A 25,479-nucleotide genomic window follows, 5' to 3' on the forward strand; every position below is an offset into this window, starting at 1 on the left:
TCTTAATAACACACTGCAAATTCAGAGGCAAACACAAGGGGCAAATTCAGAGATCTGTTTTGGAATAAATAAACTCACATGTAGTTTGCTCTTTAAATTCAGTAGACAATACCCCATGGTGCTGGTGCCATATGATAATGGATGATTTTTATACTTGAGAATCTGAATCACAAAGCTTCATTGAAATCACACATAGTGGTTATGGAAACATCTGTCTAAGAAAATACCAAAGGACATCACAGTGTCATATAAAAATATTTTCCAATATATCTGCATTTGATGGGCCACTATAAATGGACATATCGAGCATAAAAGATGTGTGTGTCTATTACATAGACTAGCTTTGTCAGAAATGACAGGCTTGCACTGGTACACTGTGATAAGAAACAGCTGTTAATGTCGGCACCGCTTCAAGAAAGGAAATGATAATTCTGGGACATACTTATGAGAGGTACCATAGATTTCATCAACTTTTGAATATATGAAAGACTTGAATGATTTGGCAATCCCAAGTGAAATTGGTGGCAAAACTTTAACAAGTTCTTGAGAAGGAGCACTGACTCTAATCATGAAATACCATCCAATTGTGTGTTAGTTCTAAAGCAAGTAATTCCAGTGGTGTGTGTGTGTGCACACACACAGGGAAATGAATGGGGCTGCAGGGAAATGAATGGGGAATGGCATTGAGTGTTGTTATTTTCCATTTTATTATTACATCTAGGACATTCTTAGTACAAAATTTGAAAGTTTCCATTAACTGCAAAACAGTTGCTTACTTGCATTTATGAACTATGAGTCAAAGGAAGAAAACACATCTTTCAACAGAAATAATCCACTCAGTCTCACCATTAACTTCTACTAGTGACACATAAAGGCAAAGTAGTTTTTCTTTTAAAGAGTTATGATTTCTATATATATAACTTACAAACTCAATCTCAAAAACTTAAAGTCACAAACTCAAGTTTTACAAAAGCTTAAAATTTCAGTCTGGACTTAGAAAGTTTTGGAATTATCTTTTTAAATCTTTCCAGCTCTTTAGTTCAAGTGTATTCTGATCATTCCTCTGGCAGTTCAATGAGAGCTTTGTTTCCTCTTTATATTTACTAATAAAAAGCCAACTCAAATGATTTGTGGAGATCTTGCCATTTGCTCCACCATCTACTCCATTCCCTCTGCCTCTCATTAGACTTGATGATGGTTCTGATTAGGGATAGTGCCCAGGTCCTGGATAGATTTATGTAAACGCCACAGCATCCTTCTTTCTACAAGATGTCCAGGAATAGTGTCAAAAATCCAAACTGACTCTTCTCCTAGCAGATGGCATGTCCACAATCCCACAACTCAGAATTTCCAGACTGTTGGTTGATAGAAACTGAGGAAAAGAGACTCATAAAAGGGACAAAAATACGCCAGAGGGTTAGGACACTTGTCTTGCATGAGATTCCTAACATGGCAAGTCTTCCTTAAGTATGACAATGATTGACTCCTGAGCACAGAACCAGATGTGAACACTGAGTACTTCATGGTGTAGCCCTCAAAAAAGAACAAAAAAAAAACACAACAAAACAGGGACTGAAAGTGATGATAAAGAACTGAAAAATATGGGAGAGGTAGTACTAGGCCGAAGGTGCTTGCCTTGCATGCAAATATTTGATCCCTGGCATCCCATGGTCCCCCAAGAATCACCAGGACTAGGGGGTATGGTGCTGCCAGCAGGTCAATCTGTACCTGTGAGGTGAGTACATCAGCAGTCTGATGGCACCATCAGGTCTTCAGATACCCCAAAATTGCTGCTGTGCCTTTGGCCAAACCCCAAAAACTTGGGGCAAAGTTTAGCAAGAAAGTAATCAGCCAAAAGTTAGGTATGTGGGAGACACACCCACAAACCACCTCTGGCTCAGCTATATAATTCGAGGCATGGCCTCTCTGGTTCCTGATCGAACTGCTTAACAGCCATGATCCCAGAGGCTCAGAAACGAATCTTGGAAACCAAAAGCTTTTGGCAGAAATGCATCCTATTCCTGCAGTAGGTTACTGGGGCTGGGCCACTCCAGGTGGGAATAGGTTTCATGCCATGGCCTGTTTCCCTTGGCGGCCTGGTGACCGTCATCCTCCAGAGGCCACAAGACAGTTAGGTTTGGGCCTGCAGTGAAGAGACACTTGGGGCCTCACCAGATGTGGGTGGAACCGGCCCTTTCCTTAACATCCCAGCGAGACCTCAAGTCGCCGCCTACAAATGGCCTCTCTGGCTGCTGATCAAGCTGATTAATGGCCACGATCCCAGAGACTCAGAAACAAATCTCGAAACCCAGCGACTTTTGGCAGTAATGCATCTGGACTGCATACACGGCCATGGCTCCAGAGGCAAAAGGACTTAATCCAGAGCCTGACAGCTTGCGGCAGAAAAGTGAATGGACCATGCGTTAAATTACAGCACCATGTTTCCCCGGGAGGGAAAGGGTGTTGCTCCCTTCCGCCTTTCTCCCCCCTTCCCCAGCAGCAAGGTGGCTGCCACCTCAGAGCTTATTGGAAAGCCAGGTATAGGCTGGCGGTGACGGGGCAACTGCAATCTCATGGGAAAGGGGACATACCGGCTCATCCTTCATGCCCTACCGAGGTCACAAGTTGCCCCCCCATGAGCAGCTCTCCGGCATGGCCATGGCTTCAGAGGCAAAAGGACTTAATCCAGAGCCCGGCAGCTTGCAGCAAAAAAGTGAATGGACCATGCGTTAAACTATGGCACCATGCCTCCCCGGGAGGGAAAGGGTGTTGCTCCCTTCCGCCTTTCTCCCCCCTTCCCCAGCAACAAGGTGGCTGCCACCTCAGAGCTTCTTGGAAACCCAGGTATGAGCCGGCAGTGATGGGACAACTGTAGTCTCATGGGAAGGGGGGCAGTACGGGCTCATCCTTCATGCCCTACTGAGGTCACGAGTTGCCCCCCACGAGCGGCTCTCCGGCATAGACATGGCTCCAGAGGCAAAAGGACTTAGTCCAGAGCCCGGCAGCTTGCAGCAGAAAAGTAAATGGACCATGCATTAAACTCCAGCACCATGCCTCCCCAGGAGGGAAAGGGTGTTGCTCCCTTCCACCTTTTTCCCCCCTGGCAGCAAAGTGGCCGCCTCCTCAGAGCTTATTGGAAAGCCATGTATGAGCCAGCAGTGACGGGGCAACTGCAGTCTCGTGGGAAGAGGGCAGTACCGGCTCGTACTTCACGCCCTACAGAGGTCCTGAGTTGCCCCCCAACGAGCGGCTCTCTGGCACAGCCATAATACCAGACGCACAGAAACCAATCTCTAAATTATCTTTGCAGAAATCCAAAATTGCGTTGCCATAATAGCGGCCGTGCAACATTATATGATTGTCATAACCAGCTATAGAATACAAAGTATTTCACAATGCCTTTTCAGCAATTCTGATTGTTGGGGGGGGGGGGGGGGAATTCTAAACAATAATGACGCATCTTTTGTCGAAATGATGAATGTAATCAATGTAGAGAAGAGTTAAGTAGAAATCATCTGCCTCACAGGCATTGGGTGGAGTGGGAGGGGGTTTATATTGGGGTTAATAAATAAAACTATGGAAAAAATTAAGGTGGAGCTCATGCCCAATTCAATCAGCTAATCAGTGGCTGAATAAATAGCAGTACTCCTACATATTAAAAAAAAAAAACACCAGGACTAGCGCACCCCCAAGTCCAGAGTCAGGAGTAGTCCCTGAGTACCACTAGTTTAGCCCAATCTCCCACCTCCCCAAATGAATTAGAAAAAGACCATGGGGGAAAATATGGGACCTCAGCCCATATAGATCTGTAAGCAAACATTAGTCCTTTCCTGGTTTTAGCCTTTCATTCATAGGTATAGCAGTGAAGCCAGGGACAGCAGGACCAACCACTCTGTGGAGTGCTCTTCTACCTTCTCTGATGCTATGATTTGAAAGAGGTTTCCTGAGTAGCCAAGGGCCATAATTACCCACCACATTTCCTGCTAGGGGAGGTGTGGGATTTTTGGTTCCCTAAAGTGTCCGGCTCTCACTAGGTAGGCCAGTGAACTTCTCGAATCTTAATTACTCTGTAAACTGATCTGAGCAAGAGAAGAAAATCTGACAAGTTAGGCAGAGAAATGAGGAAGTCGGTGGTGGACAAAGGAAAAAGGGGAAACACAATAGGGAAGAGAGTTAGAGAAAGGAGGACAGAGAGATTGAAGGTGAGGGGCTACATCAGAACAGCAGATAAATGTCACCCCTATTAAAAATCTGTCTGACAAAATTAAAAGGCATAGTTAGCAGCTAAATACAAAGCCATGTACTTTATCTTTTAATGACAGATCACCAAAGTACAAAGCAGCCTGTCTGGTTGAAGTTTGGGTGATTCGATTCCTCTATTACTCCATATAAAACAAAGAATCTGTAGTTTCATTACCTTTAAATTGTCTGGCAGTGTGTGAAGTTAACTTTTATTAGAAGCTGTTCTTTCCTATTATACAGCGTAGTCAAAGATATATTAGCTCTGATGTTTTCTTACATCTCAATACTCTGGAGTGAATTTACTGTGAGACTAATTTAGAACAGAGTTTTTCATAGGAGAAAATAGTGGTCAGTATCAGCTGTACATCAAATTATAATCATGATGAAAATACCGGCAAAGAATGGACAGAGACATAAAATTGCTTACTGTTCATAAGGATGCTTCCTATATTTATGTTCCTGATAATAATCTGTGTCTCTTAAAACTCTAACTTCTTAAAATTCTGTTCTGGTGAACATTTTAATATTGAGGAAATGTTACCGTGGCTCCTAATCTAATTTTTTTCTTTTAAAGAAAGCACCTACATATTCAACAGTATGCAAGCAGTATTTTTAGATGTTCTACTTGGCAAAGAGAAAACATTACAACTTAAGTATTTAAAGCATAGTTTTAAAATGATTGATTAGACTAATACACAATAAAGTCATTATAAAATGAATTCCCAGGATGTGAAATTTAATCTCACCTATATGATTCATCACTCATCACCAAAGTTTTATTATACTCTGGTATTGGGTGATAGTCTCTCACTTTTGTTTTCCTTTTTTAATCAGATCATACTGGCTAGCTGACAATTTGAGACACCAATTAAAAATATAATTGACAAATGAAGTTGGATTGTTTAAACCAAATGAAGAGAAAAAAACAAGCGTATCAGAATGATAAGACATTTAGTACTTCTGTTTCAGTAACTTCAAATGTAAATCTATCACAGAGGGATGTTTGAACTGCTAAACTAATAAAACTCAGTCAGTCAAATAGTATAAGATATTGAGAAGCAGCAACAGGAGTGCTGTAAGAAAAGCACCCAATGGAGACACAGGAGAGAAAACCTGTCAGTCTACTCATTCACTTTCTTATCTATTCTATAAGTTTAGCAATGAAACATCCACACACACCCCTTTGCATTTATCTTTGTGCCTGAATGAGTTCAATTTCACTTAGATTAGGATAGAAACTTCAGAACAGCAGGTTAATCCGTCCTGCCTTCATGGGCAACTGAGCAAACAGACGAATATCAGTGTAAAATTGTAATTCTAGAGATTAATGTTGTCTTTCCCGTTTGCAGTGAGCTTGACCTCCTTGTTCTTTTTTTCTTTTTCAGCTTCTGTCCAGGGTCCCTGGGAGAGAGCCATCTCGCCAAACAAAGTGCCCTACTACATCAAGTAAGTGGCAAGCATCACTGTCTTAAAGGATCTTTTATTGGGACAAATCCACATTTTTACAAATGATTTTTTAAAATGCAACCTTAGCCATTAATTCCTAAAACACCTCATTCTATCTTCCCCAGGGAAGCTTGGGCTATTGGCTCATGCTAAAATTAACACTGAAAATTTGCTGATGCAATTGGGACCTGTGTTTAGGAAAAATTCCTTTCTCTTTCCTTGTATGATTGGAGACCATGTGCATTTTCATCGGAGAACAAAAAGGCACTGTTTATAGGATTGATTGTGGGATTGAATATTCATACACTATTTCTACTAGTTATTGAGGGGTTTCCCACATATTTATTTTTGAGATGTGGAAGATTTCTGCATCCGCACATATGCACTGTGTTTGGTGAATGGGTATTTGTGCCCAAAAGGCAATCAGCAGCAATCCCAGATTTGTGAGACTGAGATGTTCATTCTCGATATAAGGCACTCAGCATTTTTCACATAACAACAACAGAGTGATACTGTTTTCTGGGGCCATTTATGTCAATCAAAGGCATGCAGGTGTTCTGAAGCATCTTCTCCATGATGCTGTGTAAAATACAAATTATGATGCATTGTGTTGATATACGAGAGAGAGAGAAGAGAGGATATTGAATTATTATGACACCTTAACAGTCTCTCATTGATTGAGCAATAGAGCCAAACTTAAATTTAACTTTGAATTGGCTACCACACCAACCATTAAAATTAATCAGATTCCTAAAATATTCTTCCAATAGTCCCTATATTCTTTTAACATCCTTCTGCCATGAATCTGAGAATATTCAATGTTTTTCCCCTTTTTGGCCTGCCATCTTTTATTGAGTCTGTTTTTATTCTTCTGCTGCCCATCAATTCTTCATAATTCAGTTCTAAAGCAATAACTGCAGCTCTAGATCTTCATTACTACAGTTCTCAAGAAATTTGATTTCATGTCTCAATTTTGTTAACTCAAAAGAATGGAAGCTAAGGGTAAGCTTTGCTTTTCAAAGAGAGTCACATCCTTCAGGAAAGGCTTGTCTTACTACCTTTTCCCCAATCAAGACATCTCTAATTTTTGAAACTTTCCTTTAATATGCTTAATACTGGTTTAATAATTTTCTGATTTTGAAATACCATTTTATTATCTTTCCTACATACAATAGTCACCACAATATTTTTATACTTACTTTCTATCACCCAATGTGTTAAATAATATTTTGATTAATATGTGCACTATTGCTTTATATTTACTGTATTACATCTGTATTATGGCGCCATTTTGTTTGAACTCTTCACAGTCATCTTCAACATCTCTGTTCTCATCATCACAAATATTTATTTCTCACCAAAGTTTGAGACCTTCTATTTATTCAACCCATTTATAAATGTCTCACTTTGTCTAATTCTATGAGCTGAAGTAAAATCTCTCGTATCATGGATAATGTTTTAGGACCACATAAAAATATAAGATCTCTTTAAGTCATTGTTCTCCAAAGAATTACCTCTTTGGGAGATAGTGTCTCTTGGAGCTTACTAGAGCCCACCCCCATTTCCTAATTATGTATCTTCTCCTTGATGGTACAATCACCTACAAAAGAACCCAGGATACTGGTTTGAGGACATGAATATGAATTCAATCTAAAAAATTAAAAAATAAAAATGAGAGAGTATTCTAAAAAGCAGTACTTCCTCTTGTGAATTAATAGCTGCTTGCTACTCCTTGGTGGAATTTGAGAGCTCCTGCTCTCGTTGTCGTTTTGTGTGTCCAATGCTCCTTCACTGACTTAAATCATAGTGACATAATTGATAAGGACACATCTACAAAAAAAGAAAATGTGAGTTCTTGTCCTGAATCTGCTATTTGTTGATTGTGTGAATTTGATCAAGTCATTTATTCAAACCTTGGTGGCTTCTCTTTTATAAAATGAGAAGTTGGACTAGATGATATCTAAGGTCCTTTGTTGCTTTAAGACTCAAAGGTCACACAAACCATGGTCTTGTCCATATTCAAAACCCAAGATCTCAGATTTTTTCTGAGAATTTCAACTTTAAAGCTTATTTGTTATAGTTATTAAGATAATATAAATTCGTAGCTTTAAAAATCATAGGAATTCCATTTCTTCTCTTTCTAATGAGTTTCACATATGCCCTCTTAACCCTCTCCAATTTCCCTAGGTAGCTTTTTAAATACCACAAGTATTGGTATATAGGTTAGGACTATTATTCCTCCTGGTTTAAGATACGTAGAATACTAGATGGGAAAAATTAGTAAATAGGTGAGGACCTTAAAAAGCCTTAAAAACGATCAGTTCCTTGTAATGAGGAATTAGATAGTATCTCAATAATATAGCAAAGGTTTTATGGAGAGAAATACCTTTTTTCATTATTGGATTATAAAATTTCTCAAATATACCTCAAACATGTTAAGCTGTGGCCGGAGCAATAGAACAGCAGGTAGGGCATTTGTCTTGCATGCAGCCAACCCAAATTCAATCTTTGGCATCCGATATGGTCCCTCAAACATCTTTAGGAGTAATTTCTGAGTGTTGAGCCAGGAGTAACATCGGAGCATTGCTACGTGTGACCCAAACAGCCAAAAAAAAATCCCCCAAAATGTTAAGCTTTAAGGTATGCAGAACAAACTTTCATAAAATTAACATAGTTAATAAGCAGGCTATTATTATAATTTGCAATCTATTACATAGTATTATAAAAATACTGTACTCACAGAAAAATTACTGTGATGTGTAAGGTTCAGTGGACTGAATGCACTGACAAATATCATTCATAATCTAAGATGCCTCATAGGTCCAAAATTACATCACTGTATTGGCATTACATCAAACAGTCCTATAGCTCCTCCTTGTTTGTTTTACCCTGAATTCAAGAGATTTTAGTATACATTTCCAGCTGTATAACCTGTTTTTCAGATATTTCTTAAAATATCTTGTAATGTTTCCTTTAAAATGCTGAATAAATCGATCATCTATGTAACAATATTATATGCAGTTTCTTGTTGGCTGTTGAGTTGTGTACTCATCCTTGGGGTTGTAAGTCATTAGCAGCATCTTTTGCTCTAGATTGCAAATCAGACTGAGTTTATGCTCGCAACCCTACACCAGCTTTGCATATGATGCTAAAAACTTTGATTTTGATACTTCAAACTACATGTTTGTCTAGTTTATTAGTCCATAGCATACATCATTGTTACAGTTTTCATATTTCCTCTCCCTTGGGGCTCTCTTATTCCTGCCAGCATCTCTTTCAGGTTATTTGATTACAGCTTTCATTGCCACTGAAAAAATAATCACCAACAATGTTCAACCTGTTACAACTGCCTTTTCCACTCTCTGCCATTTTGTAGTTTTTTGGCCTACTGTCAAACTCATGAAAATTTCAATATAATAGCCTTTCACCAGCTGCTGCATTCTGTTAGGATTTCTTTCACCTTTTTATGTTGCATACTCCCATATGGGTAAACCAAACAGAGCCAAGAGCTGGGACTCTCTCGCTTTCTTAATGAGTTAGAAAATTATTCTTCTATGTTCTGGACTGTCAAAAAGAATTTAGAAATCCCAAACTTGCATGCAGTGTGTTTCTGTATAAATGATACAATAAGACATAAGAAACAGCACGCTGGGTCAGACCAGCAGGCCAGTTAGTCCGGAACTCTGTTCCAAATACAGGTATCAATGACTGTTTTGTCAGTTAACCTAGCAATTTTCATTTAAAATATTAAGATGCATTTGGGCCAGAGAGATAGTACATCTGACCTGGGTTTGGTTCCCAGCATCACATGAGGTCCCTTAAGCACCTCCAGGAGTGACCTCTGAGCACAGAACAAGGAAATGAGCCCTGGGAACCACCATGTGTAGCCCCTGAAATAAGCAAACAAACAAAAATAGGACTTGTTATGACCATTTCTTCAGAATGCATTGAAAGCATTGAGACTTTCAGTGATTTCTTAAGTATTCCCCATATTCCACTTCAAGCTTGCTTTAGAAATGTTTCTGTACATTTACTGATTTCTACAGAAATAAAGTTACATTTCACTTCTTTTTTAATCTCCATACTTTAACCTCAAGAGATGGCCACGATTAATTGCTGTGGAATCCAGTAACCACAATTCTATTTACCGAGAGTTGACTTTAATCTTGATTCCCTTCACTAGCCCCTTTTCATTTTCATCTTCCCAGACTGAGAAAGTCTAATTCGTTTTAGTGTTTCAGCCTGTCCTTGAATGAAAGATAAGCATTCCCCTTGATCATCTTAGCTGCTTTTTCTGGATCTTTTCCAGCTCTGTTATATCTTCCTTGGGATGTCATGATACAAATGGCCCAAATATTGGTTATTAAATTTGTTAGCAGTGTCTCTAGTCTCCACTCAGTCATGAAAGAAGTAAATGCTATTTGCTGCCTCCCATTGGTGCAGAAATGGAGAAACCAATTGAGGTCATAACCTGTTCTACATATATTAGTTCTAGCTGTATTACTTCTGAAGGTTGGTTTACTGCTTCTTTTTTGTAATGCCAGCTGAAGTGTTTGACCTTCTATTTCTGCCAGCTGTCCCTTAGGAAGGATTTGAGTTTTTGACAAGCTGGTCTTTTTCCTCCTTTAAAGGCTCTGTAGTGCTAAATCTTTGGAGGCATACACTAATGAAACCTGGTAGGTTCCCTTTCTAAATATCTCTGAGGTACTTCATGATAGAGGGGGAAATGGGGTTCTGGGGAACATATTAACTAGTCAGCTCTTTTCAATAATCCAGTGCTCTAAAAGCAACCCATATCCAAAGGAGCATCTGTCTTTCCATGCCTGTTAATTGGGAAGTTGGGCATATTGCAACTGATGTTGTCTATTGGACATGATCATCTATTCCTCGTTACACTCTCATCTCAGGCATGTTTCTACAGCCACATTGGCATTGCTCATAACTTTCTGATGGTTCCTGTTTAGCAGACGCCAACATAAACCTCCCTGGGGCTTCAGTTGATAATCAATTCAATCTACTTTTATTACTTGCTATAAGTGTTACCAAAATTTCTGATTAGAAGACTTTACTCTCCTATATTCTCATGGCTACCTTTCCTATGGCTCTAGTAGTACAACCAATTGACTTCGTACCTGAAAGTGGAGCCATTTGCCTAGATCTACCCAGATCTACCTATCAGTGCCTATGTTCTCTTGGTCTACCTTCTCTTGGAAACTTGTAAATCTTACTCGTACTTTCAATCTTCAGTAGCATCGAAACTTCGATACTGCCTCACTTCATACCTTATCAGCTCTATTTCTCCTTTCTGGACAACTTTTCATAACCCAAGTCCCTCGCATATTTAAAGCATCTATTTCCTTCATTCTCACTCCTGCTCCCCATTACTTTTGCTATACTATGTGTTTCTCTAATTTCAGTTTTGTTAAATTTATTTGTTCCTTTGACTTATGGATTGTTATTTCAGCACCTGTATTTATTTACAGAGTGAGGAAGAAGTGGTTACCAATATCTCAATATTAACAGTGTTCAAAATACTAATTATCTATGTTGGCTGCTTTTATGGATACATCTGAACAAGATAGGGGCTCTTATAAAGGAAAAAGAGCATAAACATAGCACAGGCATTGGGGCACTTGCGTTGCACACAGCTGAAGCACTTCAATCCCCAGTACCACGTATAGCCTTCTGAGCACTGCTGGGTATGGCCTCCAAACCCTAACAATAAAAATTTTGTCACTCTCCTCCTGTTGTTCACCAATTTGCTTGAGCGGGCTCAGTAACATCTCCATTGTGACAATTGTTACTGTGTTTGGCATATCGAATACATCACGGGTAGCTTGCCAGGCTTTGCCATGCGGGCGAGATACTCTCAGTAGATACTTGCCGGGCTCTCCGAGAGGGGTGGAGGAATCGAACTCAGGTCGGCCATGTTGGCCACTTGCAAGGCAAACACCCTGTCTGCTGTGCTATCGCTCCAGCCCAACAATAAAAATTAAATTTAAAAAATAAGGAAAACTGCAGTGTGAAATTCAAGCTGTCTCATTCTTGGTGCCTCACTGTTCTACAAATGATACTAGTTTTCTGACATTCAAACAAAGCAACAGTTGAACTTTGCAGAGGTTTTCTTAGGAGACAAACTCTGTGTCTCCTTTGTTTGTGTGTCTGTAATTTTGTGTTGTTTCTGGTAAGAGCCTATCCATGTATATTTTCCTTCAGAATACGCCTCTAGTAGCTGAAAAGACAATATGAAATAGTAGAAATAGTAATACCAGAAGGCTTAAAATCTAATTCCAGCTTTGCTATTAACCAGCTATTCCACCAATTTTGAACCACTTATATTCTGTGCACCTCAGTTTCTCCATCTGCCACTTAAGGAGGATAAATCACATAATATCACAGGTCATTTCCAGTTCTGACATTCTCTGATTTTATGAATGTTGACTTTGAAACAGAAATTGTTGGTGACAGTTTTCCAAAGGAGTGAAAATGAATCTTCATATCGCCCTTGAGTATTCTTATTGCACCATCAATCTTCCCAGGATAGAAAGGACAAATACTATTAAACCTTTTACTTAACTGTTTAGCACCAATGATAATATGAAGTAGATGCAATAGAGAGTCAGCTGTCTAATTTCAGCTGTCAGTCTTTGAGGATACTGGTGAATATTGCTGGGTAATTAAATTTGTGAATTCGCTGCCAAAAGCCTCGTGCTCTGACTTTTCAAAAGGCTTTAGTACACAAAGATAACCCGGAGGTCATTCTTCTCTGCTGAGCTTTCTCCTCCACAGTTTGATAATTCCAAAGGTCCCAGAAACGGAGACTTGTTAAGCTCTGGAACCACAATGACAGACTAGTCAGTAATGCATCATTGATGATAGAGTCATGAAAACAACTCAGTTTAAGATATTATCAATGAAAGAGGGTGAATGAGATGCTACAGTGTTAAGTCAAGTTCTGATTCTGGTGTTCCGTGTTACAGACCTTGTAAGTAGATGTAGATGTTGGTGTCTTCCATGGCTCACAGACTCAAGCAAATATCTCATAACTTTTTCTAAAGTTTCATAAACTGAAAAATATCACCTAGCCATAAATCAGTCTCCATGAGGAAGAAAAGCTCTAGAATACTTTTTTCTATCATAGTTTTAGATTGGAATGTGCAGATTCCATGTTTTTACAGCTTCTTAATTCCATTTATCATTGAAAAATCTTCTAATGTCTGTGTATTAGTTTAGATCTTATGTGTGTCTCATATTCTCTAGACTTTACCTTAATGTATAATGAGTCTATTATTCAGTTTCTCACAACTCTTATAGTTAGTATTGTCCTAGTAAACAACCCTTACTGTGTATGTCTAACTAGTACATAATCAAATCCTGAGATCTAGATTATATTTTTATTTACCTGAAAATATGATTTGGAATATAAACCACCCCATCTAGGACTGAGTTTCCTCATCAGCATGGAGGATGCAAATGGAAACAATCTGAGATCACTATGAGCTTTCTTCATTCGCGTCAAATTGGTGTCTTTTGTTTTTACCAAATGTCACTTAAACTGCTGCTTCTGATTTTACACTGGTGAACAGATCTTTAAAATTGATCAAGCACGGGGTTTCACTAAGCATTTGTATATACAATCTACTGAGGAACCTGGGACTGGTAGCCATTAACACTTCAAAGAATGACATTGATTACAAGGCTTTATTTCACAGAATATTAAAAAAATATTTTTGTTTATTTGGGCTGGAGCGATAGCACAGCATGTAGGGCATTTGCCTTGCAAGCATCCAGCATGGCCAACCCGGGTTCAATTCCTCTGCCCCTCTTAGAGAGCCTGGAAAGCTGCTGAGAGCATCTAACCCCCATGGCAAAGCCTGGCAAGCTACCCGTGACATATTCGATATGCCAAACACAGTAACGATTGTCACAATGGAGACGTTACTGGGCCACTCGAGCAAACATGAACAACAGGATGGATAACAGGAGGATAGTGACAGTGAACAACAGGAAGATAGTGACAGTGACAGTTGTTTATTTGCTTTGGGGCTATACCTGGCATACTCAGGACATCCTCTTGGCTCTGTGCTCAGGGGTTCTCATGACAGGGCTCAGGGGGCCATAAGTGGTACTGGAGATCAAACCCAGTCGGCCATGTAAGGCAAGCACCCTAACCACTGTACTATCACTCTGTCACTGTCATTGTCCTCTCGTTATTCATCGATTTGCTCGAGCAGGCCCAGTAACATTTCCATTTTGAGACTTGTTGTTACTGTGTTTGGCATATTGAATATGTCACGGGTAGCTTGCCAGGCTTTGCCACGCAAGTGAGATACTCCCGGTAGCTTGCTGAGCTCTTCGAGATGGGCGGAGGAATCGAACCCAGCTCAGTCGGGCCGGGCTGGCTGCGTGCAAAGCAAACACCTTACTCACTGTGCTATCGCTCCAGCCCACTATCACTCTAATATTTTATATTATTCAGTTGGGAGAGCGTTAGACTGAAGATCTTAGACTGATTCTATGTGTTATGTGCAATAGTTATAGGTGGAAACATATTTATATTTGTATACAAATATACAGGCTGGAGCAATAGCACAGCGGTAGGGTGTTTGCCTCGCACGCAGCTGACCAGACCGAGCCAGGTTCAATTGCTCCACCCCTCTCGGAGGGCCCGGCAAGCTACCGAGAGTATCTCGCCCCCACGGCAAAGCCTGGCAAGCTACCCGTGACGTATTCGAGATGCCAAAAACAGTAACAACAAGTCTCACAATGGAGACGTTACTGGACCTGCTCGAGCAAATCGATAATCAACAGGAGGACAGTGCTACAAAGAGTGCTACAGTGCTACAAATATACATATATGTGACAGCTGAAATACAATTTTTATATAGGTTAAAAGAAAACCTGTTATGGGGAATATGAAAGCATCCCTAAAATATTTAGGTCTCTTTCTCCAAAGGCTGGAGCGATAGCACAGCGGGTAGGGCCGACCCGAGTTCGATTCCTCCGCCCCCTCAGAGAACCCGGCAAGCTACTGAGAGTATCTGATATGCCAAACACAGTAACAACAAAGTCTCCAATGGAGACGTTACTGGGCCCGCTCGAGCAAATCGATGATCAACGGGAGGGCCTTTACTTTACTTTTTACTTTTCTCCAAAGGAAGAATATGTCACCTATTTCTTCATAATAAGTTTCTGGTATATGTACTTTCTTACATAAATGCATAGGGGGCGGATAAACTATGATCTGGGGTCCCAATTCTGCCTTTGAAAACCTTGCTCGATCCCATTGTGACTGTTACTTGCACAGTGTAACCTAATGTCCATTCTAATTTCTGGCACATAAGAAATATCATTCAAAACATATGAATTAACATTCTTTTTCTTCTCAGAAATAGAACTAAAGGCTAATTATCCATAATCTACTAGATAGTGAATGTTGGGTTTTAGGAAACATTCATGCAGATATATCTAGTACTAGCCACATATTTAGATTTATTTTTAGTACACAAATATGACCTTGATTAGTTTATTTTTATTCTGGGTGTTCCCACACAGTTTGGGGTATGTGTGAATTCCCAAACATTCCTGAGCCTCTCCTAGGCTCCTTTAATTGCTTCTCATCCTGGCCCCCTGGGAAGCTGCATCCTGTTAGCTTCACAAAGGTCAGCAGCAGTCCAGACAACATTTGAAAATAATAACCTCGAACTGCCTCTCCCCTTTGGATTATTTCCTTAGAGTATTAATCCTTTGAACACTGACCTGCTTGCAGAAAATGTCCCCTTCTCAGTGGGAAAACTCCAAATCCCTTTCAGTCTCATTCTCCCCCATTCCTGGGGAAAAGTTAGAAGGTTGAAGGAAGAAATAAATACTCACACAATTTCTTTATTTTCTTAAAAAAAAAAACCCAAGTGCATTATTGCAATGAGGGCCATCATTGTTGCAATAAGGGCTGTCATAGTTTTTAAAATTCTTATAGAGATATGGGGTGTGGAGGGGAAATTTCTGCTTTCTGCAGTTTAGAAAACTCCTAAAATTGGATTCTTTATGGGGCTTAGTTGGCCTAAGAGCATAGGAAATGGTCATGTTATCTGTAATATTAACTCCCCGGTGGATGAAGTGGGAAAGCTTCCCTGGGCCTTCTGAAATTTTCCATTGCTTTTTCTGTTTCTCTCTTTTCCTTTGTTTGAACCACACCAGGAAATGCTCAGGGATTACTCCAGACTATGCTTAGGGATAACGCCTGGAGATATTCAGGGGACCATATACAGTGCCCCAGGATTGAACCCTAGTTGGATGAGTGCAAGGCCAGTGCTCTCCCCACTAAACTCTCTCCAATCTCTAATATGAAAATATCTTGATAACTACAATTAATAGAAAAATTGTGGACATGTTGAACACGTGTATATATAATATCTGTGTCTAGATAATGATTTAGAGAGAGAGAAATATATAGAAAGAGGAAAAGAAAGGGGGTACATAAGAATCAGCAAGAAAAAACTTTTAACAGCAAGTTTATGATTTATTCTCTGTGGAATATGAGGGAAATGAATGACCTCAATTCAACATCCTGCCTTAGTAAACACACTAATGACCTCTCAGATCTCTAGGTAAATCTTGTTAAAGGCATTTAGCAGAAAAATGACACCTGAAACCTCCTATATATAAAACAGTTTTAGCCATATATATCTGATATAGCTAAGTTCATTTATTGTAAATAAACCTGGGAATTTGGGATCATGACTGGACAGAAAATGAGATATAATCACATGAGCTTTTTTTCTGTTTTCTTGTTAACAGAATATAAAATGAAAGCCTTTGGAGACTGAACTCGCATTTTTTTTCTTTTTTATTTGTGGTGCTAGGGATCAAAACCAGGACATCACACATGCGAAGCACGTATTCCACCACTCGGATACACTCCCCCAACTGACATGCTTTTTTTTCAATGTCAATTGTTTGGCATAATTTTGTTTTATTTTGGTTTTGGAGTTCAGGGATTACTCCTGACTCTGAGCACCGGGATCTCTCCTAATGATACTCAGGGGCCCAAGTGGTGTACATGGGATTGACCTTGTGTTGGATACATGCAAGGCAAATGCCCTACCTGCTGTCCTATCTCTCTGGACCTTGCTTGACATTATTTTTTTAAATTGTTTATATTAAACAAAGTGTGCTATTATATGAAAGAGGAGAGATATTTTGGGATGGACCTGCTTATTTTTTTATTCTAATGATAAATTCTGATTTCTGGTTATAAATTCTGATTATTTATATTTTCAAGAAAAGGATGTATTATCTGCGCCGTGTGCTTCCCTATAATTCTTTGAATTATTATCAAAGATCAGGACTGAGTAAGAATCTGATTCATGGGAATGCAACTTGAAATTCAGTCCTTTATGCTTGCATTCAATATACATTTGTTTTCATTCAAAAATTCCTTTTGTAATAAAAATAAGAATGATGAGGTCATAGATTTCTCCATATCACTGTCCCAGTTACAGGAAATCACAGGTCTAAGAAAAGGCCAGAGTGTAGGCTAATGAGGGACAGGGCTATAGAGATAGCTCGATGGGCTGAGTGCATGCTTCCCATACAGGAGAGCACTGTGGGGTCATTGGAGCAAAGCTAGGAGCAACCCCCAAGCACCGAGCCAGTAGTAGCCCCTGACTACTAACAGATGTAACCCAAAAACTAAAATAATCATCAAGTGAGGGATATAACTGTTATACGTTTCTATAGTGAAAATTATATAAATGACTCTTTACAAAGTTTCCTTGGAATTGACCAAGAATTTAGCAAGGAACTCTAATTGCCAGAAAGTTCTAAGGTATCTTTATGTTTTATCTCAGCTTATTTTTTTTCACATTCCAGCTCTCTTGTCTCCTCCAATTAAACTGTAAATCCCTTGGCAATGCCTGTGCCTGATGCATATTTTGACATTTTCTTTAGCATTTTGGGCTGAGTGATAGCACAGTGGGTAGGGCATTTGCCTTGCACGTGGCCAACCCAGGTTTGATTCCTCCATCCCTCTTAGAGAGACTGGCAAGCTACTGAGAGTATCCCTCCTGCACGACAGAGCCTGGCAAGCTCCTCGTGGCATATTCCCTATGCCAAAAACAGTAACAACAAGTCTTACTTAGTGTTCCTGGAGCGAGCAGATGCCATTGGGCTACACTAGCATGCTACAGGAATGAATGGAGATGTTACTGGTGCCCACTCGAGCAAATCGATGAACAACGGGATGACGGTGCTACAGTACTACAGTGCTTTAGCATTTTATTGTCTCTCTCACGTAAAAAATTAGGAGTAAATATTTGATCACTTGTTTTGATTGTTGAAGAATAGGCAAATTTTAAGAACTGTGCTATGATCCTGACATTCTTGCAATAAAGGACTAGGTAGCATAGACTTTAGATAGACATATATGAGGCTTTCCATGCTAGCTAATCCTGCTGAAATTGCAGTTGATTGTGTTATATTCTGAAAGTGATTTAATTCAACAGTTGCTTTATGAAGTTGGTTGCCTGGCTGAACTGACCTCTAAAGTGACAATCTTTGGAAATTACTGTGTTAGAGAAAATGTTTCTAAGGAAATATAATGCTTTAGCAACACTGTGGTCAAAAGTGTTTTGAGGACATCTTTAAAAAATGCCTTGAATTCCTACTTATTTCAAAACTCACAGGTTGTCTTCAAGAAGCAAGACTGTTCAATGAGTGGAGATAAGCCTATTGCTTCATACTAAATAATTTGAAAGGGGATTAGAGTGAGACAGTTAGTAGAATTGGAGCAACACTGAGGCAGAGCCATGCTGGTATCCACTGGGGAAGAAAAAAATTCCAGCAGGGTTTAGCTACATTCAACTAGTTCTTGACTTTTCCTGGTAAATATCAGTATCTATCAAGCACATAGAAAATAGATTAGAGGCTGGTGTGGGAGAGATAATATAGCGAATAGGGCACTGCAAGTTGCCATCCCAGGTTTGATGCCCTGCACCTTATGTTTTACCCAAAGTATGCAGGGAGTGATCTCTGAGCACAGATCCAGGAGTAAGCCGCAGGCGCTGCAAGGTCTGGCCCCCAAACAAACAAAAACTAGAAAAGAAAGTGGATTAGGACCCAGAGAGATAGTATAAGGATAAAGGGACTTGCTTTATACACAGCTGATACAGGTTTGATCCATGGTTTCATGGATCAAATGTTTCCCCTGAGTTCCTGCAGGCATGGTCCCAGAGCACAAAGCCAGGAGTAAAGCCTGAGTGCAGTTGGGTGTGACCTTAAAAAAGAAAAAATAGAAGGAAACTTAAAAATGGATTAATTGTAGCATTGCACTGCACTGGGTCAAAATGTTGATTAAAAAGTGGACTTTTTTCAAGTATGACTTAGTTTTGGTTTTGTAGGGGAAATGTTACCTTACTACATATTTTAATATAACTATGAATAAATAGCACAGCGGGTAGGGCGTTCGCCTTACAAGCGGCCAACATGGCCGACCCGAGTTCGATTCCTCCGCCCCTCTCGGAGAGCCCGGCAAGCTACCGAGAGTATTCGATATGCCAGACACAGTAACAACAAAGTCTCCAATGGAGATGTTACTGGGCCCGCTCGAGCAAATCGACGATCAACGGGAGGGCCTTTACCTTTACCTTTACCTTACCTATGAATAAATAGTGAAATTCATGTAACCCATTTTATATGTTCAAATACCTGGCCATTTCTTTTTCCTGTAAGTACTAGCACTAGCCCCTCATGGCAGAGCCTGGCAAGCTCCCCATGGTATATTCGATATGCCAAAAAGGTAGCAACAAGTCTCACATTGGAGACGTTACTGGTGCCCACTCGAGCAAATTGATGAACAATGGGATGACAGTGCTACAGTGCAGTGCTACTAGGACTAGCAAAAGTCATTTTTACTCTGCTAGGTCTCTTTCTTCCACCATAAAAAATTTCCAGTTATATTCTAAATCCTTGAATGTATTTCTAAAGAAGAAGATATATACCGTGCAAGGAAGCACTTCAGTGTTGAAGCAGAGGTTTGATCTTTCTGTACTGTCTGCTAGAATTCAAAGCCTAATAATCTTGTTTCAACTTGTGAATAGGAAAAATCATTAATATGGAAGCATGAACAAAACATGTTCAAACTACAAAGTCCTTTTTCCTGAGAAGTTACCTAATTGTAACAGTAACTACAACTGAGCTATGTCAGAGGGTTCTGATGGGGAGCTTTTCTTTAAAATTAAGACCTAAAAATACTGATGTCTAGTAGAAAGTGTGAAATGAACTGCCTCCAAAGGATCTCAGAGGATCAGAGGAATGTTGAATAATATTATCTGATAATTTGGACTTCACTTTTATAGTACCAGTTGTTGCCTGAAAAGTATAGAATAAAACTTGTCGGGTAAAAGGACTGGAGCGATAGCAGAGCGGGTAGGGTGTTTGCCTTGCACATGTCCCATGTGGCTGACCCGAGTTCAATTCCTCTGCCCCTCTCGGAGAGCCAAGCAAGCTACCAAGAGTATCTCGCCCACATGGCAAGGCCTGGCAAGCTCCCCGTGACGTATTTGATATGCCAAACACAGTAACAACAAGTCTCACAACGGAGACGTTACTGGGCCCCTCAAGCAAATCGATGAACAATGGGAGGGCAGTGCAATGCAGTGCATGTGGGGTAAAAACAACATAAACATGAAATATTTAAATTAAGAGCACTGAATAATAATGGAAAAATCACCCAGAAAATCAATATTGCTTTGGGAAGCATGAAACCCAAATCAGCATTATCTTTATCCATGTTATGTCTAGTCCTGTAGTAAGCAAGCACCTTATTGTTCAGTTTTAGGTATGGCAGAATGAAGAAAATAATACTTAGGCTTGTTGGATATGCTTCATAAATATGATAACTTTGTTCAGAGTTTTTGTACTTGACTTCCAATTTCTGCTGAATTTATTGAAAGTATTTTATCAATTTGGTATTCTTTTTTGCTTTTTCTTGCATAAATATATGTATCACAAACCAAAAGTAGAGATAGGGTAAAAAAATTGCCTAGGGCATTAAAGTGATGGTTATGGCAACAGATACCAGATTAATATATGTACCAGTGGTTTTCAATTCCAGTCATCTATTGGTGCCAGACCACAGATGTAATGAGGCTGAAACCACTGGTATAGATCACTAATAAGATTAAGGAAATCTTTGGGAGATTGAGTTTGGGATATAACATTACCAATGTAAGGCAGAGATAAAACAGTAAAGTCATAGGAGTTTAAGTTTAGGCATGAGTGTGTGAAGATGTAAATTCCTTAGGTGTATAAAACAATATGTGCATGGGGACATAATTATATTATTCTTTGAATTCCATGATTTAGGGATATAAGTGGAACAATCCTATGCACAATAGCTTCAGCTTGTCAACCAATTTGCAGATACACGGACTACTTTTAAATGTATAGCATATCCTCTAAAGGTATATTTTAATTGTCTTTTAAAAATTTTAAATCCATAGAGAAACCTTAATGGGGCAATTCTTAACACTCAACTTGAGTATTACAGCAAATGTTTCCAATTTCTAAATTCTGTGTATCATTTTCAATGAAAGTAAGATAATCTTAAAGTGCCTGAAATTTCCCCTGATTGTATTATAAAATAGTTCAAATCATCTGATCATAAATAACCACAGCCACAGTCAAACATTTTTGCTTGGCGGCTGTGTTTTGTTTCATTGCTCCCCATATAAAGTGCACTTCTTGCCTGACCATGCTTTTCAATTTATAACAAATTAGCAAAATCACCCTGCTTTGACAACCGGAAGCCTCTTGAAGCTGAGAACTGAATGCACTGTTCTGCAACCCCAAGAGGAAAATTGTCTGTATACACAGAGTAACCTTTCTCAACTGTACCCAAGTGAATGGATGAGTTTTTGCTTTTATTTTTAATATGGATGCTTTGATTAACTTGTCAGTACATAATTGACTGTTATGAGAATGTACTTGATTGAAGGAACATATGAGGATATCCGACGAGCCACAATGGAAGCACAGAGACCAGATAGGCGTGTTTTAGGAATGGTGACTAACAATGGCGGTAGATTAACTCTACTTCATTGTAGTAATGAAGGTCATGACAAGTGGCCATGGGATATGTGGTCAAGGGATATGTGGTCAGGGGACGTACTTTGGAAACAGTTAACAGGTCATTTTCTAACATGGGAGGCCAGGAGTACGGGCCAGAGGGTAATGTAGATATCTTTGGGGCTTTGGGCTAGATCAGGTACTTGAATATGTTCGGTAGGGAAAAACAAGAGATCTGCCTAAACTACTGATGATTCCAGGGATTGGCTTGGAGAGCTCTTGCTCTCCAATAATGCCCAATAGACAGTCTTTCCCATCAGAATAAGAGATAATAATATCTTCTAAACTAGAGAATGCAGCTGCTGATTTGATAGCCACTCCACTCTACAGAAATCCTGCAGCGCCCGCATTAGACATATTTAGCTTGAGAGACCTATTGAGTCCAGGTATGCAGTCATAAAATAGAATCTAAAGTTCATGGAAACAATCAGGCCAAGGGCTATACTGTTTGCAGTCATCATGTATATATGCATATGTTTATATACATATATATTTGTATGTATTTCATAGAGTCATAGAGATGAGATGCTATCACATTGACAGAGTAGAGACTACAATGTCTAAATAGTAATCTTGTTTCTGCTGTGCTAAAGATAAATGTGGTGATTAATGCTTTTGTTAAATTAATTGGCCCAAACTGTATTTGTTGTGGTGATGTACCAAGCATTGTACATAGGCATAAGAGATATGTAGCAAGCAATACAGGCATAGCCCTTGTTCTTCTGAAACTCCTACAACTTCAGAACTGCTTCTGTCCTCCTTGTGGAGGAAATAGACATGGAATAAATAGGATATGGAACCTAAGATGATCCAGAGATAAAGGCAGTTGATCTGAGCTACTTTAATACGCTTTTTAAATGTGATATATTTTGGCAAAAAGAATAACACCAGTTATTCAACATCTTTAATGTTGAAATTGAATGGAGACTACCTTTGAAAAAGTGTTTGGAGTGAGAGAGATGCTACAGAGATTAAGGCACACTCCTTGTATGTGGTCGACTAGGGTTCGAATCTCCAGCACCACTTATGGTCCCCAGAGTCATACCAGAAGTAACTCCAAGCACAGATCCAGGAGTAATTCCTGAGCACAGACAGGTATGGGCCAAACATCCCCTACCTCCACAAAACAAATAAGCAAAACAAAACAAAAGGAAATTGGTAAAGAGATGTTCAGCATTTAGTTATTAGGGAAGTTTAAAGGGAAACCTCAGTGAAATACCACTTCACATACAGCAGGAAGGCTGTTGTCCGTCCCCATTACCTTGAAGAAAGGGGGAAATAAAAAAGCATCTATTGGAGAGTAAAGAAAATGGAAAACCTCTGTGCATTCCCAGTATTAATGTTAAATGGTGCAGACACTATAAGCAATAGTTTGTCTATGAAAAAGTTTAACATAAAATGACCATATGAACCAGCAATTGGATTTCTAGGTATATTTCCAAAGGAAAGGAAAACTGAAACACAGATACCTGTACACTAATGTTTCTAGCCGCAGTATTCAAAATAGCCAAAATATGAGAACAACTCAAATCCCTTTGATAGATATCAAGGTAAATATAATGTAGAATATATATGTGCAGTGGAATATTGTTCAGCCTTAAAAGGAATAAAATTCTGATACATCATATCACATGGATGAACTTTGAAAACATAATGTTAAATGAAAGATACCAGTTGCGGAAGAACAAATATTATATATGTCACTTAGGTAGATAAATAGTTGAATTCATAGATGTAGAAATTAGATTAGTCATTGCACAGCATTGTGAATATCCTTAATGCTACTGAATTTCATGCTTTAAGTGGTTGAAATGATAAATTTGTAGTCAGAGCAACAGTACAGTTGGTAGGGCACTTGCCTGTCACTCAACTGACCCAGATACAATCTTTGGCATCCCATATGATTCCTGAGCCAGCCAGGTGTTATTCCTGAATGCAGAGCCAGGAGTATACCCTCAGCACTGTCAGTAGTGCCCCAAAAATCATTAAAATGAGATAGGTTGTGTATATGTATTCAGGTATGAAGCTATACTTCTGAAACTTACACAGTATTTTAAATCAGTTTAAAAAATGCCACCCAAATAAGTTAAGTAATTGTCATAAGACTTAAATAATATAGCCAAACTAATCATTTCAATTTGTAAAAATATCTATATTAATGACATATGTACATATACATATGCAACACAAGTATATATAAACAAGGTATAGAAAACAGAGTTTTTTAATTTAATTTTTCTATTGATTGAGGTTCTGTGATTTACAATACTGCTAATGATGGTTTCTCATGCACATAACTCCAACACCACACCAGTGTATCACTAATGTACCTACCTTCTTCCCCCAAGGATCACAACACCCTTTCGATACCAATCACCAATTCCGTGGTGTGTTAAGTTCTACTGTTGTGTTACATTTGAACATTTGTTGCTACCTTGGTGTGTATCTTTAAGTCCCACATAAGAGAAATCATTCTGTATCTATCCCTTTCTTTCTTAGTGACTTCACTCAACAGGATATTCTCTAGTTCCATTGATATTCCTGCAAAATGCATGATTTTTTGTAGAGATGCATAGTATTCTATTATGTATATATACCACAGCTTCTTGATCTATTTATCCATAGTTGAACTTTTAGGTTGTTTTTTTATCCATGATAGCCATTGTACTAAGTGCAGTGACAAACATATATAGGTGTGTATATATCCTTTGAAATGAATGCTTTTGTATAATGGGGATAGTTACCAAGAAGTGTTATTGCTGGAACACATGGAAATTCTAGTCCTATACTTTTTATAGATTTCCATATAGAAAGCAGAGAGTTTTTGTTTCCTATTGGTTTTATTTGGGGGATCATATTCAGTACTTTTTTCCTACCCCAGCAGTGCTCAGGGAACCATGAGGGGACTCCCAATGAGTTCCAGCCCCTTGAAATATCTCTCCCCAACCCAGAAAACACAGAGGTTTTTTAAACATCCAAAAATTTTCCCTGTGCTCTTGAAATTTGTAATGTGATTTATTTCTTTAAATTGGCCTTTAATATAAAAGTACAATGCCATTGAAGAGCTTAATTGTTATATTTGTGATCTGTTCTAAAATGCTAAAATTAAAGCATGAAACTATAAAATGCATTATTATTCGTTAAGGAGGCATAGTTTATAGAAGTGTCTCTGATCACTGTCAAAGCATAAATAGCCATTTCACCCATAATTAGCCAATTTAGTATGAAGTTATTTTTCACTTGGTCTATTTTGCTAAACCTCAGTTATAATTGTAAAAACAGAAACTGCTTTTTTACTGCTTTCAAAATTTCACACAAATACTAAAAGGTCCTTTAGTTCCAAAAGCACTTAAGAAATAGTTGGATTTGTCTTGCCTCATGTAAATCTCAAACTCTTTTTAAGAGACATTCTTCTTGACTGTTTCAATTTTTCATTAGAAAACTATTTACCACATTTTGCTCACCACATACCGTGCCAGATGCAAAGAAATTCTTTCATAAGCAGTGCCCATGTGATTACCATGTAATCACCAGAGAGTAGACCTAAAGTATGACCATTAACTCAGAGGAGAGGGAAAGAACTTGTTTCACACCCCTTCTTCTAAGAAGGAAAGTTATCAATAGAAGGGATTCAAATAATGCTAAATTTCGGAAGGGCAATTTTTA

The 25,479-nt window shown here is 38.9% G+C and overlaps 1 protein-coding gene across 3 annotated transcripts in view; it reads left to right on the plus strand.

Moving 5' to 3' along the window:
* DMD (dystrophin) overlaps positions 1-25,479 on the plus strand; it is a 2,292,284-nt gene that overhangs the window by 2,077,708 nt on the left and 189,097 nt on the right. For all 3 annotated transcript variants that reach the window (XM_056131284.1, XM_056131279.1, XM_056131278.1), the window contains one exon: positions 5,628-5,688. In XM_056131284.1, coding sequence (XP_055987259.1) covers positions 5,628-5,688 — 61 coding nt within the window. The remainder of the gene's footprint in view (positions 1-5,627; positions 5,689-25,479) is intronic.

This window comes from Sorex fumeus, unplaced genomic scaffold (genome assembly GCF_029834395.1).
Source record: "Sorex fumeus unplaced genomic scaffold, SorFum_2.1 ptg000086l, whole genome shotgun sequence".
Taxonomy (NCBI): Eukaryota; Metazoa; Chordata; class Mammalia; order Eulipotyphla; family Soricidae; genus Sorex; species Sorex fumeus.